General features: G+C 57.1%; 2 protein-coding genes across 3 annotated transcripts; one reads left to right on the plus strand and one right to left on the minus strand.

Annotated features, from left to right (window-relative positions):
• Positions 1 to 2: 2 nt before the first annotated feature.
• MRPL43 (mitochondrial ribosomal protein L43) lies at positions 3 to 1,121 on the plus strand. Its single transcript, XM_055118892.1, has 3 exons — positions 3 to 211; positions 310 to 416; positions 530 to 1,121. Exons 1-3 carry the CDS (start codon positions 81 to 83, stop codon positions 757 to 759), a joined length of 468 nt encoding a protein of 155 aa, XP_054974867.1. The 5' UTR covers positions 3 to 80; the 3' UTR covers positions 760 to 1,121.
• A 1,591-nt stretch (positions 1,122 to 2,712) lies between these two features.
• On the minus strand, positions 2,713 to 14,953 carry SEMA4G (semaphorin 4G). Of its 2 annotated transcripts, XR_008627048.1 has the most exons (16): positions 14,844 to 14,953; positions 11,317 to 11,788; positions 11,078 to 11,226; positions 10,793 to 10,855; positions 9,033 to 9,131; positions 8,845 to 8,938; positions 8,594 to 8,707; positions 8,223 to 8,404; positions 7,953 to 8,122; positions 7,551 to 7,695; positions 7,248 to 7,470; positions 6,606 to 6,721; positions 6,319 to 6,491; positions 5,908 to 5,969; positions 3,080 to 4,176; positions 2,713 to 2,945 (listed from the first exon to the last, which is right to left on the minus strand). XR_008627048.1 is itself a non-coding variant. In XM_004616347.2 (15 exons), exons 2-15 carry the CDS (start codon positions 11,438 to 11,440, stop codon positions 3,365 to 3,367), a joined length of 2,526 nt encoding a protein of 841 aa, XP_004616404.2. In that variant the 5' UTR covers positions 11,441 to 11,788; positions 14,844 to 14,953; the 3' UTR covers positions 3,052 to 3,364. The 2 variants fall into 2 exon arrangements, 1 of the variants encoding a protein (XP_004616404.2); XM_004616347.2 differs by lacking the exon at positions 2,713 to 2,945 and having other exon boundaries at positions 3,052 to 4,176.
• Positions 14,954 to 16,252: the final 1,299 nt, after the last annotated feature.

Consider the following 16,252-nt stretch of genomic DNA (forward strand, 5'->3'; position numbering starts at 1 on the left):
CTCCAGCCCCGCCCCCGCCGCCGGGGTCGCGCCGCGGAGACCCGGAGTGCCGTGTTGGGGGAGGGTAGCCAGCGAGAGCCATGACGGCGCGGGGGACCCCGAGCCGGTTCCTGACCAGCGTCCTCCACAACGGGCTGGGGCGCTACGTGCAGCAGCTGCAGCGCCTCAGCTTCACCCTCAGCCGCGACGGGCCCTCGTCCCGCGGCGCCAGGTGAGGCGTGTGCGGGGCCGCGCCGCGGGCTGACGCGGGCGCCTTGCCCTTCCCTCCCTCCCGCCCGCCCCCGTCTCACGCCGTCTCGGGCCCCGCAGGGAGTTCGTGGAACAGGCGGCGATCGACTTCGCCCGCCGGAACCCCGGCGTGGTGCTGTACGTGAACCCGCGGCCGTGCTGTGTGCCCAGAGTGGTGGCGGAGTACCGTGAGTTGGGGGGCGCGCCCGGGTGGGGTGGGGGGGTGGGGGGGTGGAGACGGCGGGCGCCGCTGACCAGCCTTACCCCCCTTCCTCTCCCCGCCTCGCCTCCCTGCGGCCAGTGAACGGGGCGGTGCACGAGGAGAGCCTGCACGGCAAGTCGCTCGAGGAGATCGGCGCCCTGGTGCAGAAGCTGGCCGCCCGCTCGGGGCTGGACGTGATCCGCATCCGCAAGCCCTTCCACACCGACAACCCCAGCATCCAGGGCCAGTGGCACCCCTTCACCAACAAAGCCTTGGCGGCAGGCGGGCTGCGCCCCCGGGAGTCCCCGCCCCCCGCCCCGGGGCCGTGAGATGGGACTCCGGCAGCAGAGGGGTGCTCGCACCCCGAGACCGGCCGGCTCCTCCACCCGTTGGCGATCCCCGCTGCTCACTGCCGGGGCCCGGGACCCCGAGCCTCCGAACTCTGATCCACTGCGCGCCCCGAAATCTCGGGGTGGCTCCTGGAGGATTTGACAGGCATTCTCTGTCTCCCACCTGGATGGGTCACTTCGAGGCAGGGTGAGGTTGACCAAGTCTCTGCCAGCCCATTTCTACCAGCTCTGAGCCCTGGGCTGGTTCCTTAGCATCGGCTGTGAGTGCTGTGGAGCAGGAACGGTGGCGGGCGTGTGTGTGTGTGTGTTCATGTTCACCTCCGGGAGGCAAGAAAGGTTCAATAAACGGCCTCAGGGTCACACTTAATGCTTCCTTCCACCCCCTGTGTCATTCTGCAAACATGTGCTCGGAGCCCATTAGAGTGGTTGCGATCGAGCTGACTGGGAGAGTGTTTGCCAGGCTATGTTCCTGGAAGCAAGCTTGTCTCTCTGTGGGGTGACAGTTCTTGGCTCCCCTGAGACAGGACCCAAGAGGGGCAAATGAGAATTAAGTGCTAAGAGATAAAAATCTAGAAATCTTTATATGAAGTTTGTTGTCTGGCTGTGCTCAGACCTTACTTTTTTTTTTTTTTTTTGGCTTTTTGAGTCACTCCTGGCTCTGCACTCAGGAATCACCCCTGGCGGTGCTCAGGGGACCATACGGGATGCCAGGAATCAAAACCCGGGTCGGCCGCGTGCAAGGCAAACTCCCTATCTGCTGTGCTGTCACTCCAGCCCCTCAGAGCTTACTTTGGTCCTGCACTTGAGAGCTTTCTCCTGGCCAGCTCGGGGTACCATAGGTGGTGCCAGAGATTCGATCAAGGTTGGTTGCGTGCAAGGCGAGCACCCTACCCACTAGACTATTGCTCTGGCCCCTTCATATGAATTTTTGAACTTGGTTGTCATCTTGCCCTGCACTAATAGGATCCCAGAGCAAGGCCCATGTTCTCTCCAAGGCAGCCAGATGGAAGTGGAGGATCCCATTTCTCTTAGGAAAAGTTTTGATGGGAAGCAAAGCCAAACCTGTGGTCCCGTGTCCTCAGGTTCAGAAACCCAGAGGAAGGCCAGTGTCGACCAAGCAAACCACTCGTCGCTGTGGGGAAAGAGGGTATTTATTAACCAATGGGTTAGGAGGAAGGTTGGGAGGAGCAGAACCCAGGCTCCCCAGGCTGGCACATGCCTGTTCGGCTCACCTGGCTGGTGAGTGGGGGTGTTTCTAAGGGTAGTTTTTTTCACAATAAATACATTCATTGTAGGGGAGAAAAGGGGCAAAGGGTAGTAAAAATCCGTGGGAGGCCACGTCCTCAGCTACAAAAATAACAGTCATCCTCACCCAAGGGAAATGGGAGGCTCAGTCAGGATTTGATTGTCCTTCATGGGCCTGGAGACTTCAGAGGCCCCTGGACCCTGAAAGTGCCCCGGTGAGGTAGGACAGGGGTGGGAGCCAAAGCATCCAAACTCCCAGCCTCTGCCCTTTGCATAGTTCCAAGAACGGGCTTCATGTGCCAGGTAGACGTCAGATCTCTCCTCCCTCTGCTCTGGTTAGGGGTAGCAAATGCTTGGTTCCCAAAAGGGAGGCTGGCTCATTGAGTGCAGAGTTGGTCGCCCGTCCTCGAGTATATCAGCGAGGACAGCAAAATGGGAGAGGGCTCTCCCTCTGAAATGTCCACAGACCAAACCTGACAGACACAAGGCTCAGAAGGTGCTTGTGAGAAGAAATGTGTGCACACCTGTGAGGGAGGGGCATGCCGGGGGCTGTCTTGCTACTCGAGTGACCGAGGGGCTTGGGGGCGGCTGACTCACAAGGGCTGCGTGTAGAAGAAGGGGGAATGACACAGTCTGACCTCCCTCAGCTGGCCTGTTCCCCAGCAGCTCTCTGCCAAAGAGGTCACATGGGCTGGGTCTAAGATAGAACAGGATGTGCCAATAGGGTACCCAAAGTCCAGGAGAAGGAATGAAACATGAGAATGGGGGGCGGGGGGCCTGCAGCCCAGCTGATAGACATGTAAAGGGAGATGTACGTAGGGCTCAGGTGGCTGGCAGAGGTCTTTCTGGTTTGGGGACCATCCAGTACATAGGGCCATACAGATAGTGGTGACATTGAGGCCGTCTGGACCTGCAGAGCCCTGCATGGGAGAGAGGAAGAATGAGTAGGAAAAGGGGGCAAGATCGTGGGGTCCTCTCCTCCCAAGTGCTCAGGCCAGAGGACTAGGAACTGGGGCAGGTGCTGCAGAGCAGCGGACTCTGAGGGAGCACCTACCTCTAGGAGCACCGTTTGGCCTGGGCTGTTCAATACCGAGCAGTCTGTGAAGACTGAGAAGTAAAGATGGGTAGAGTCTGTGTCTGGATCCGTCCGACTAGCCCTACAGGGACATCAAAAAATTGGGGGAGGGGCTTGGAGTGGGGCAGGAGAAGGTGGGGGATGACTTGGGTAGGCAGCCCGGCCTGGGGCAGGTAGGCTGGCTTGGAAGAGGGTTGGTTGGTTGGTTGGTTGGTTGGTTGGGTTTTTTGTTTTAGTTTTGTTTTTTGTCCTGGGGGGCTGGGTTCAGACAGAGCTCTCGTCCAGGTTCTCTACGAGCTGTGTGTGCTTCCTCTTTTCCAGGATGCGGCTGAGTTCCTCAGCAAAGGAGCAGGGCCCCGCCGGCACTCCATTGTTGCTTTGCCTCAGGAGCATGTAGCTGTTGCCATTCATTCTGCGCAGCCGGCTGGGCAGCGCTACCAGCCCGTTAGTCAGCTCAGTGGGTGGTGGCGGTGGTGGCGGGGGTGGTGGTGCTGGGGCTCCCTCCCCAGGAATGATCTGGAGGCAGTTGCCTTCCACACCCCCAGTCCCCTCCCCGTCATCACCCTCATCTTCCTCTCCTGGACACTGGCCGGAGACCGTCTGCAGCGGCACAGCAGAGCCCCCGGCCCGGCGAGCTTGACCCAGGGAGTATTTTCGTCGATTACCTCCTTTGTTTTCCTGAAGATAGGCCACATAGAGGAGGGAGGTGGCCAGGATAAGGCAGAGGCCACCAAGCACAGCGATGGCCAGTACATAGAGCGATCTCCCACTGGACTGTGGCGCTATCTGTGGAACTGGGGTAGGAGTGTCCTGCCGCACTGTGAGACTGTAGGAGGCCAGCAGGGTGCGGAGGCCGTTTTCCTCAGCATAGCAGTTATAGTTGCCGCTGTGGTTGGCCTGGGTGCCTATCACCAGCAGCCCGTCCACACCAACACGGTAGCCATTTTGCCCATCTCTCATGACCACAGTCCCGTTGAGCAGCCACAAGGCCCGGGCCAAGTTGGATGGTTGGTCACAGGGCAGGAGGACGTCATCACCTCGGAGCACAGAGCGGAGCTTCAGTGGTGGTGGCGGCTCTGGAGGGAGGAGGGGACAGGAGGCGCTGTCAGTGTCCCAGAGAGGGCATTGAAAAAGACAGACCAGATGGTTCGCTGTCAGGTTCCCAGCACTGAGCTCTGAATCTGAAATCGGTGACGAGGGACAAGCCCTCTGCGCTCATGCTCCCGTTTAAAGTTCAGCTTGGCTTTTCTCAGGAAGCAGATCATGGCTTGGGTCTGTTCCCTGCTCTGGCTCTGCTCATCCTTTCCTGTGGCTTTAATTCCTGCCACCTGCCAATGAGTCCTAATCTCTGCCTCCATCACAGAGTTCTCTCCCGAGTGCCAGACTTCAGTGTCTTCCCTGTGCTGCCGGGCATCTGCACATGAGGTCTCTTGGACAAGTCACAGGAACGCGAGCCAATGTTTCCCTCCCTAACTGCACCAGCTCTTTTCCCCTTGAGTTGTCACCGTGAATGGCACCACCCACTACTAAACTGTATGAGGCAGAAAATGGAGTCCTGGGCCTGCCTCTTCCACCTGCTTTGTATCTAACCCTAAGATTCTGCCTCCTAAATTCTGAGACCTGTTTATGTCTCTCCCTCCCCAAATGCTGACCTGCTCTGCTTCTCATCTGCTTTTACTGTGTGGCAGGACCTTTAAAAAACACTCATCTGCTGGGGAGATAGAATAGGAGGTAGTGCATTTACCTTGCATGTGACCAACCTGTGTTTGATATTCAGCATCCTGTGTGGTCCCCTGAGAACCGCTAGGAGTTATCCCTGAGCACAGAGCCAGGAATACGCCCTGAGCACCGCTGGGTGTGCCCTCCCCTCCAATTTTTTAAATTGCAAAAAAACCCACTGGTCATTTTTTGCCCCTGCCTTAGCTTGACTCCTTGCCTACTTCTCAAGCCTCTTGTAGCTAAAAGTGCCTCGTTTGCTCTGCTTGTTGTCCCCTCTCCTTAGGTGCCAGCCCCTTTCCAAGCCCTGCATTTGTTTGATGAACTTGGGGGAGAGAATATAAAAGTGATCAAAGGGGCCAGAGCAATAGTACAGCGGGAAAGCTGCTCGCCTTGCACGTGGCTGACCCAGGTTCAATCCCCAGCATCCCATCTGGTCTTCCAAACTATTGCCAGGAGAATTCCTGAGTGCAGAGCCAGGAGTAAGTAACTCCTAAGCACCACAGGGTGTGGGCCAAAAAAAAAAAAAATGATCAAAATTGCAAACTCCTGTCAGGCTAGTTAGGGTCAGCTTTACATCAGAAGCTGCTGATAGCTGATAGAGCAGTTAACTTACTCTGTCTGTGCCTAAGACAGGAGTCTTATGGAAATGGTAATAATGACACCTCTCTACTAGGGATTGGCAGGATTAAATGGGATGGTACGTGTGTGTTTGGTCATAGTATCATGGCTAAGTATGTTAGCCATGATTATTAACATTTGTTCTTTCAGATAGCTCAATTATCTTCCTTGGGGAAGAACATGTTACCCTTATAAACCCTTACCATATAATTATTCTTTTTTAAAAGATAATGAAAATATGAACATGTGATCATTTGATTGCCTCTATCCTTCCTCAACTACACACTCTAGAAGCTGCAGAAGTTCCCGAACTTTATAACTTATTTGAACACAAGATATTTGTTGAGTATTTACTCTCTACTGGACACGACTGGGCTGTCCTCTCTGAAGGCACAGACACAGCAATCCTAGTACCTGTACACGACCTGCAGTGAATGGCAGAGGCCAGCAGTGCAGGTGGATGAACTTACCTGTGTCCTTGTGGCCCTCACAGCCTCGGTTTCCTCGCTCTATATCCTGTATCAGTTCTGTCCTAGAGGCAGAGATCAGGACAAATAAATAAGGGAATATGAACTTTTCTGTTTTGCTTTGAGGTCACACAATGCTCAGGACTTACTCCTGGCTCTGCTCTCAGGAATCACTCCTGGAGGTGCTCAGGGGGCCATATGGGATGCCAGAGATTGAGCCAAGGTCGGCCACATGCAGAGCAAGCATCCTACCTGCTCTTCCATCTCTCTGACCCCAGGGCACGTGAACTTTGTGGTCCCCAGTGGAGAGGTCAGCAGGGGCTGGTGCCAGCCTGGCCACCCTCCTGAGTGGTAGCACAACCCCATTACACTCATCCCTGGGCACATAAGACCCTTGTTCCTGTCAGTTCCTACCTGCTAGTTTGGGTGTTATTGGGTCCGGTGGTGGCTTTGCAGGCACGGGCACTGGGGTCCCAGCCACAGTAGGGGTCCCGGGCCAGAATGCAGTCATAGCAGGAGTGGTAGCGGGAACAGAAGGATAATGGTAGCTGCATGACTTCACTAGAGCCCCCCACGTAGAGGCTGTGCTGGGAGCCAGAGAGAACCGCTGGTCATCAGCCCCTCTATCCCCTAGAGCAACAGCTCCCTACCCCCTCCCCCTGTCCTGGCAAGGCCATACTGGGTCCCAAGTCAGGGGTTACCTGCATCGGAGAGACAAGCAGATTCTCCACAGACTGGGCCTTCTTGAAGACTTGTGTCTCTTCAATAATGTGCACCCCAGAGCTCAGAACCACGGCCTTGTGGATCCAGCCGTCAGCTGGTGTGGAAAGGGCAGAGTCAGACTCCCCACAACTGACATTGGCTTTCAGCTCCCTGCAGCAGCCTAATGATTGATCAGGGACAGGGCTGGGCCAGTAGCCATGGACCCTTGGGACATCAGGGATTTTGGCTAATCAGAGCGGGAATTATTGGGTTCAGCAGAATTAGAGATAGGGTCAAATGTCACTATGGTTGGTGACAAAAGTCAAGAAGCAGTGGTGAGTATCCACTGAAGAATCAGCATGGGCATGAGGGGACTGGTAATGAGCAGGGGTCAAAGACTCATGTCAGAGGTCCCCAGAAGCTTTTCAGTTTAGGGTTAAAAGCACCTATGCTTGGGGCTGGAGTGATAGCACAGCGGGTAGGGCGTTTGCCTTGCACGCGGCAAACCCAGGTTCGAATCTCAGCATCCCATATGGTCCCCCGAGCACCGCCAGGAGTAATTCTTGAGTGCAGAGCCAGGAGTACAGGAGTAATCCCTGTGCATCACCAGGTGTGATCCAAAAAGAAAAAAAAAAAAGCACCTGTGCTTAGGAAGAGCAGGTCATAGGTGGGTCCTGCAGGCGTGGTGACAGGTGTCCCTGTGAGGTGTGTGTAACGCACATTGCGCTTGAGCAGGAGGGGCCGTCCGCGTGTGGGTGGCACCGGCCGCGCCATCACTGGGTGCTGCCTGACAAAGTCCAGGACCGTGGTCGGCAAATCCTGCGATGAGTTGTAGCCTTGGCTGCGCAGTGAATCTGTGATGCACTGGGGAGGGGGCAGGGTGGTGACCGCAGGGCTCCACCATGGCCAGGCCCTCCTGCCCCGGCCCAGCCCCCTGCACTCACCGAGCCAGGCCGGGGCTCTGGCACTTGACCCTCAAAGAGGCCCCAGCGCCGAGCACCATCCTGGTACTCCAGGTAGGGGCCTGCGAAAACAGCCTGCAGGTCAGCCAGGTCATAGCGGCAAATCACGGAGGCCTCCAGGGTCTTCCTAGGGATGGGACATCAGGGAAAGGGCAGAGCCACACTGAGTCAAAGTCACCCCCTGCCAGCCTACCAAATCTTGAGCCCAACTGCTGCCCTGGCCAAGCGCAGGAGCCCTCCTGAGGCTCAGATGGCGGCGTTGGCTGCTGGCCCTTGGCGAGCCAGACACGCCTGAAATTGTCTGCAGCCAACCCTCCCCGCGGGTTCTGTTATCTTCACTGACTGCGGCTCCAGTTCCCGCCTCCCCACTGTCCCCACACTGACCACTGCGTGATGAGCGTGAAGGCTGCATAGAAGCGCGTGCTGGCTGCAGTATCAGCATCCAGGCTGCAGACGCTGCGCAGCGTCTCATACTGTGGAATGTGGCAGATGAGACGCGCCTTCAAGAAGGAGGTCCACTTCTTCTGCAGAATCTTATTCCCTCCCAGGTCTCCCTGGGGAGGCAGAGGCATGAATGGGTCAGGGGCCAGGGGCCAGGGGTCAGTGTCTGAGGTTCCATCTCTCTCGTCGTGCCGCAGCTGGGATTTGACTCACCTTGCACACACGGGCCACCCGGGCCACACGGTTTACGCGTTGGTTGCTGCGACTCTGAGGAAAGTTGACGTAACCTTCGTCCATGGCACGCTCCATGAAGAAGTAGTAAACTTTGTCGTCGTCGTCACCCTCCGCACTGTTTTTGTTCTTCAGGACCAGGACGGAGAACACAAACTCAGCATCTGTGGGTCAGGCAGTTCAGGGGGCTTCTGAAACAGGCTGGGGATCCTCCCCCTTTCTCCACCCCTTCGTCGACACACAGGAAGACAGGCTCACCTGGAGGCCCGGGGGTGGGATGTCCAACCGCCCAGGGAGTAAAGATGAAGAAATAGTCCCCTGCCCCCCATCATCCTGTGCCTCAGCCTCCTAACCATTGAGCCAGTGTATCGGCGCCGCCTCCGTTTTCAGGGTGTACTGGTGGTGGCTCCGGCGGATGTCAGGGTTGCCCCGGAATTCATACCGGGTGGCTGTGTAGAGGCTTCCATCTGGGTCGGGGGGGGGTGGTAGAACAGGTGGAAGACGCAGATCACATACAAGGCACGCAGGGAACATGTCCGAGTGAAAGGTTCCAAGCCCACATGACTGTGGGTGAGGGTGAGGATGGAGTCGAGGCCACACTCACCGATGAGGAGGGCTGTGAAGCCGTGGGCCGGGTCATAAGGACATATCTCCCTCCCCTCCTCAAAGTGGTCTGGCAAGGTGAAGGCCTCCGCATCCTGGGGAATGAGCGGTCAGAAGTCAGGGGGTGCTGCCGGGGACCCCAGCGGTCTGGGGTTGGAGCAACCCCAGGGCCAGGCCAGGGGGACTCACAATGACGGCACAGGTGGGCTGGAAGGCATGAGTCCCGCATACATAGAGGTGGGTATCATTGAGCCGCTGAAGGAGACGCACGTGGTTGAAGCACTCGGTCTGTGGGGCAGACGGGGGATGCTCAGCTCCTGGCCTAGTTAAAGGCCTCTTCTATGAGTCTAACTTTGTAGTTTTGCTCTTTGCCCATCCACAGTATAAATAGTTCTCTCCAGGATCCCGCAGGGCCTTCTCATTGCCCAGAACAGAATATTCCCTGGAAACGCCCTCTCTTCTGGCCTCCCAGGGAGATGGTCCCTCTTGATACTCTCTGCCAGCTTCTCCTGCATTGCCTTTGGGCCCCGCACCCAAGTTCAGGGCTTCCAGCACCCTAAGATGCTTCTTTCACATCTTGTTTTTGTTTGTTTGTTTTTTGCGTTTTTTGGTCACACCTGGTGATGCACAGGGGTTAATCCTGGCTTTGCACTCAGGAATTACTCCTGGCAATGCTCAGGGAACCATATAGGATGCTGAGAATCGAACCGGGGTCGGCCGCGTGCAAGGCAAATGCCCTACCCACTGTTCTATCGCTCCAGCCCCTTGTTCTTATTATTTTGCTTTTTTAGATTATTCACCCAGCAATACTCCTGGCTCTGCACACAGGGATCACTCCTGGCAGTGCTTGGGGGGACCATATGGATGCCGGGGATGAAACCCAGGTCAGCTACAGGCCAGGCGAACACCCTGCCTGCCGTACTATCACTCCAGCCCCAGCTTCTTTCACATTTTGCCAGAAACATGCACCCCAGACCTCTCACCACCTGACGCATCACAGACACATCCAACTCATCTTGTCTGAAAGCATGCTCACCCCTCCCCTGCCTGCACCTCCCCTCCCCAGCCAGTTCCTCTAGTCTTTCCCAGTTCCCTTCATCCATCTCTCCCATTACTCAGTCTATGAGCCAGGAGACACCCTTGCTCCTTCCCAGTCCTTTACTCCCTTCTCCATGATTCTTTGTCCTAAATGTCCCTTGACTTGGCTGCTTCCCTCCACCTCCACAGCCATCCTCTGAATACTACTGTCACCTCTTCGTCAGACAACAGAAATGACCACCTGACAGCTTCCCATCCTCCACTCTAAATAAATACTTTGATTTGCATTGCAAATACAGAAATTCAAAAGGTACAGAGGGAGATGTAGCAAACAAGAGTTTTTCTTTAATCCCTCTTGGCTTCAAAGGGGACTGCTGTTACCATTGTCTGGACTTTCCTTCCAGAAATATTCTACCTATCAGCATAGTCCGGCAACCCACTTTTCAAGGCATATTTAAAAAATGTAAACCAGATCATGCCACTGCTGTATTTAAAAACATTTGAGAGGTTCACTGGAGTCCTGTGCAGAGACCACACAGCTCCCATGCATGCAAGGAGAAGACCCTGTCCCTTTCTCTGGCCTCACCTTCTTCCACTTCCTACCAAATACCTTAAGCTACCCCCCCTCTGGACATCTGTAACGAGTCCTCCTTCTTTCAGGTTATTTTAGAATAGGGTCAGATAATAGCTAAGTGGGCACCGAGCAATTGCTTATTGTTATCATGATTATTATTTGAGAGCCCAGAAGAACTAAGATGCCATCAGAGGGCAGGCTGGTAGGTCACCAGATGCCCTGCCTGCAGCACTGGCAATGTTTATCGTACATGCTGCAATGCACAGTTGATCTGTTCCTTTGTCTGTGTCCCCACCGGCCCTGACACCGCCAGCTGGGGACAGGGCAGACCACATACCTGGTTGTTTTTCCCTTTTTGATGACATTGGTTTTGCTTCTCTGCGGAGACCTCCCAGAGGATCTGGAGGGAGGGAAAGCGAGAGAACGCCAGGCTGACTCTCACCACAGCCTACCTGACGAATCAGGCAAGGGGCCCCCAGGGAATGGTTTCCGGAGGATGACAGGGGGACCTCCCCCACCCTGGGAAGAGCTGCGTGCGCTGACCATCAGGCCCTTCTGAACGGCGAGCAGGGGTTTCCAGGAGGTGGAGGACGTGGGGAGCCGGGGGAAGCGGGACACTGACCTCTTTGTGCGTCCCATCTCCGATATTCTGGGCATTGAGAGAGAACAGGGCCCCTCGGGCTCCGACCAGCAGCCGCGCGGGACCCTCGTCCAGCAGGAGGGTGGAGTAGTTCCGGGCTGGGCCCTTGAAACATGGAATTCCGGAGATCTCTAGGGAAAGGGATGGAGCTGTAAGCATGGCTCTGGGGCTGCCTTCCCACCCCCACCTCTACGGCCTTTCAAGGGGGTCGGGGGGCTCACCTTCATAGGAGATAGTCATGCGTGGGGTAACATCAAGGTCCCTGGAAGTTCTCCGCAGCGAGGGCCCTGGAACTGCAGCGGCTGTGAGGAAGCTCAGAAAGAAGGGCCAGAGCCTCCCCAACATCTTCCTGTGGAGGCCCAGACCCACAGGAATCCCACGGGGAGCTGGTGGAAGGGTCAGACGGGGGGAAAAAGAGTCACAGGGGTCAAGGTCCAGGGAGGTTACTCAGGAGGTCAGTGGGACACGAGTCCAGGGAGGGTCCTGGAACTTGGGGGACAAGGACTCATATGTTAGTGTGGCCATGGAACTCCAGGGAGGCGATCAGAGCACGGGATGAGCCCCACGGAGCCGCGCTGCGTCCAGTCCAGGCTCCATGCTGAGAGGGAGCCGGGTCACAGGTCGGGCTGTAGGTGACTGTTGAGGTCACCTGGCCCTCACAGCGGAGTTTGTCCTAGTTCCTCGGTCTGTTTTCTGGGAGGAAAATAGGAAAGAAAGCTCTTTAATCTGTGTGTGAGTGGAAGGTATTTTTTTTGGGGGCGGGGGGGGGTGTTGGCCACCTAGTGTTTCTCAGGGCTTACTCCCTGCTCTGTGCTCAAGGACCACATGGTGGGGCTGGAGCAATAGCACAGCGGGTAGGGCGTTTGCCTTGCACGCGGCCAACCTGGGCACCGCCAGGAGTAATTCCTGAGTATACAGCCAGGAGTAACCCCTGTGCATCGCTGGGTGTGACCCAAAAAGCAAAATAAACAAAAAACCGGAAAAAAAAAAAAGGACCACTTGGGGATGCTCAAGATCCAACACTGGTTGGCTGTGTGCAAGGCAAGTTCCCTACCCACTGAACACTCTCTCTGGCCCCAGGTGGATGGCTTTCTCGCTGGGCTTCAGGGGCTGCTGAAGCACCACGGCACCCCCAGCTGGACCGGCCCACTCATTCTGTCTGGATGCAGGAAGTTGGGCAGGACTCACTCTCCTCACAAGACTCCCCCACTCAACAGGGAACAGCTGAACGGCTCTCCTGGGGCGGAATGAACAGCTAGCCATCTCTACTGCCTGCAGAACTGCCTTGGGCAGGAAGGCCTGGGCAGAGACACTTAATGGGTCTTTGTTTATTGTCCTGTTTTCCCATTGCTTTTTTTCTCTTCCCAGTCTTGAGCGTTCCCTCTGGAATTTCTCTTTAATTAGACACTTCTCCCTGGCAGCATTCCTCTCTGGGGGTGCACATCTCCACCCGGCCCCTGTGAGTCTGTACTGCACCCTCCGATTCGCCACACGTGCCCGCCCCGCCCTGCACACAGGCACTCTCAGGCGTCTGAGAAGGGTGTCTGCACCCCCACCCCCCCCAGCCCCACACCTCACTACACAGATGAAACGCCTGTCTGCAGGAGACTGTGAGTGTGCAAGACCAGTTCATGGAGAAACGAGCGAAGACAACAGTGAAGATGGGGTCCCTGAGCTTTTGGGAGGCTCTTCCCCCACCTGGACGCTTCTGCAGGGCAGCCACTGGGGACTGGGGTGAGAGTAAAGGCCCGGTCATGGGGAGAGCTGTTGATGGCCTCCTGGGTTAGGTGTGGAAGAAGCCCGACCCACCCAAACTCATTGTTACCCATAGACAGCGCCAAAGAGGCCACTGGCCACTCCCCTCCCTTCCAGGTCAAATATTAACTAGGTGGCCTTGAGGGGAGGGGAGGGACCAGGAACTGGCCCAAGGAGGAACAGACATTTGGAGTCTCTGTTTAATAAGTAAAGGTCAGCCCTGTACTGGGCAGGCAGAGCCCCGAGAGTGTGAGAATGGTGTATGGGGGTGAACAAGGGGGTCTTAGGGACCAGAGTGGCTGCTGTGTACATGGCCAACCCAGGTTCGATCTCTGGCATCCCAATATGGTCTACTGAGCACCTCTAGGGATTATCCCCAAGTGCAGAGCCAGGAGTAACCCCTGAGCACCAACTGGTTGTAACTCTCCCACCACCCCCCCCCCAAAAAAAAAAGATAAAAAAAGAACAGGGTCACTGGACTGCAGACAGGACATCAGCTTCCAGTTTGGGGTCAGGGATAGTGGGAGGCAGCTGGTAAATGGCCTGTGTCCATCCCTCTGCCTGAAGGCACACCTGTTTACTTTTGAAGCCTCCTGTTTGCTTAGTGCAGAGCAGGGGTGTGTAGGGGAGGGAGTCCTACGGTGAGGAAGAATCAGCTCTAGGGTTGGGCGGGAGGAACAGACCCAGGTGAGAGGAGCCACTCAGAGTGCAGCGCATGGCACACACACAGGTTTACGCAAGAGTCTGGGGAGCGGGGGGGCAGGCACACAGGGGTGCACGCACGGACCCCGGGAGGGCTGCAAACCCGGGAACTCAGCTGAGTCACACACATGCAGGGGAGGATTGTGTGGGCACGGCGGGCCATGTGTGATCAAACCCATTCACACGGAAGGTGGGACTCACCTACCCATTCATTCTGCCACACACATGCTAGTGCAGGGTCACACAACCCAACCCGGCACTGGAGGGGCCTGTGGACACACGCGTGTAGGGACTGTGAGCACACAGTCACGTTCACAGAAGGGCCAACTACATGTGAGTCACACGGTCCTTGCACGCAGTTAAATCCGTGTGGAGAGCGAGCAATGCCTCCCCATCAGCAGCTGCCAGTGTCCACGGGGGCTGAGGGCCAGAGCAGGTCCCCACCTTCCTTCCTGAGAGTCCCAACTCCAAGGCCAGACTTCAAGCACTGGTTTGTGCAGTGACTGGGGGAGGCTCTAAGGAGAGGGGAACAGGGCAGGGGCACCAAAGCCACGCAGAAACCGGCAGGAGCTGTGGAGTAGGGAACTTGGCACTCCTCTCTTTCCCCATACCAGTGTCACCTGTGAGGGTCGGGTAGGAGCTCCCAGGCCCCATGTCACCTGTTGTGAGGGAGGGCGAGTTTGGGGAGCTGGAAGGGTAGGACTGTCACCCCATCCTCTCCCAGTGGCTACGAGGCTTCAAGGCTTAATCTAACCCCACCCCCATCCCCCCCCCCCCCCCCGTTCCTCCCCAGGACCAGCCCCCTTGAACTCTGATCACCTCCCCAGGCTTAAAGCCAGGGCAGATGCAATAGAAGAGCGGGGACCGCCAGTGCTGGATCCGCAGGCTCTCGACCTTCACCCTAAGGTGCACCTGTCCACCATCTCCCGCCGCCCCGCAGGACGCCGGCCTCTCCCGGCCTGCCGGCCTCGCCCCCTCTCTCAGGCACCCTCCGGGACCGCCCGCGCTCTCCGGGCTCGGGCTCGAGGACGAGCTCTCCTTCGATCCCGGATCCCGCCGGGGGCTGTGACCCAGATCCCCGGAGCGCACGGTGCGCCCCGCGGCTCGGCGGCGGGGGGTCTGCGCCGCGCGCTGCCCAGGGCCTGCCCGCGCCCGCCCCTCCGGAGCGGGGATGCGGGCGCGGGGCCGGGTGCGAGAGGCCTGACCGACCTCGCTCGCCGCGCGGAAGGGAGGTGGGAAGGTCGGAGCCCGCCGCGGCCCTGCGGCCATCCGCGCCCCGCGCCCCGCTCACCTTTGCGCTCCGAGCCCTGGCCATAGAGACGGTGACGCGCGGCCCCGCGGCCCCACGGCACCCGCTGCAGGAGGAAGGGGCCGCGGCCAGAGCAGGGGAGGGGGTGGAGGCGGAGCCGGGGGTGTGGCGGGGGCCCGGAAGGCGGGACCCAGGAGCTGGGCTGACAGGGTGGGGCGTGGGGAAGGGCTCTGCGCTCCTCTGCCTCCACGCTGCACAATGGAGATGCGTGGATGCCAAGGCTCGGCAGCCCCGGGCCATCTGTCAGTTTGCCGTCTCCTGGGCCTGGGTCCGGGGGCAGGACTTACGTGTAAGCCTCCTTCCTCCTTCCCGCTAGCCCTGACTACCCGCCGCCCCCTCACCCCAACACCTGCCTATTGCAGTTTGGTACTTCGGCTACCCTCTGGGGGCTTCGCCATGCCCAGGATCGCCCTAACCTAGAGCTCCTGGTTAGGGAGTGGAGGGCCTGGTACGCGAAGACCAAGTGTTGGCATAGCTTTGCCACAGAACAGGGTCTTCTAGACTCTTGTCAAGAGAGTAGAAGGTGAGGGGGGGGGGCTGTGCGTGTAAGAACAGGAATAATAGTGTGACAAGGAGGGCACACAGAAAATGCTCTTTTATCTTTATTCTTCGTGGATAATAAGCTACCAGCATTTGTACCTGTCCAACCAAGTCTTGACGGTGTCCTGGGTCACTCAGTGTACCTGCCTTTCCATTCAGCTCACTGTGAACATTCTTATTCCAGATCCACCCGTGAAATCCTCCCAGGCAATGAAGCTTCCTGTCCTCCCTAGGCTCAGCTGCCTCCCCCGACAGCAGCTCCCCAGCTCCTTCACTCCAACTGGGATGGTCCTCCATGCTCTTTCTACCCCTGCAGCTTCCTTCAGATCAAGCCCTTTAACCCTCTAAGCATTCACTCAGACCCAAAGTCTAGCCGTGATCTGGCCTCATCCAGGAGAATGTCAACATGGGCCCAAGAGAGGAGCCAAAATAAGGTTCACTGATTCTTGGGAACTGGTGTGTGTGTGTGTGTGTGTGTGTGTGTGTGTGTGTGTGTGTTGGGCAAACCTGATGGTGCTCAGGGGTTATTTCCTGGCTCTGTTCTCAGGAGGGACCCCTGACAGTGCTCAGGTGACCATCTGTGGTGCTGGGGTTTGAACCCAGGTGACAGCTAACTAGGCAGGATGCAAGGCAGGTGCCCTCCCTCCAGCACTCCCTCTCCAGGCTGGTAACTGCTTCTTTGATGTGCATGAATCTGAGATCTGAGGGGCAGGGGATGGGGGAACAGATGGAGGAACAGTGACTCGAGAGTGGGTGAATAGGATTCAACTGGTTGTCACAATTGAACTCAAAGGATCCTGGGAAAGACAATTTATCCCTTGTTTCTGAATTCCCTAAAGCTCAGTTTGGCA

Source organism: Sorex araneus, chromosome 11 (genome assembly GCF_027595985.1).
Source record: "Sorex araneus isolate mSorAra2 chromosome 11, mSorAra2.pri, whole genome shotgun sequence".
Classification (NCBI taxonomy): Eukaryota; Metazoa; Chordata; class Mammalia; order Eulipotyphla; family Soricidae; genus Sorex; species Sorex araneus.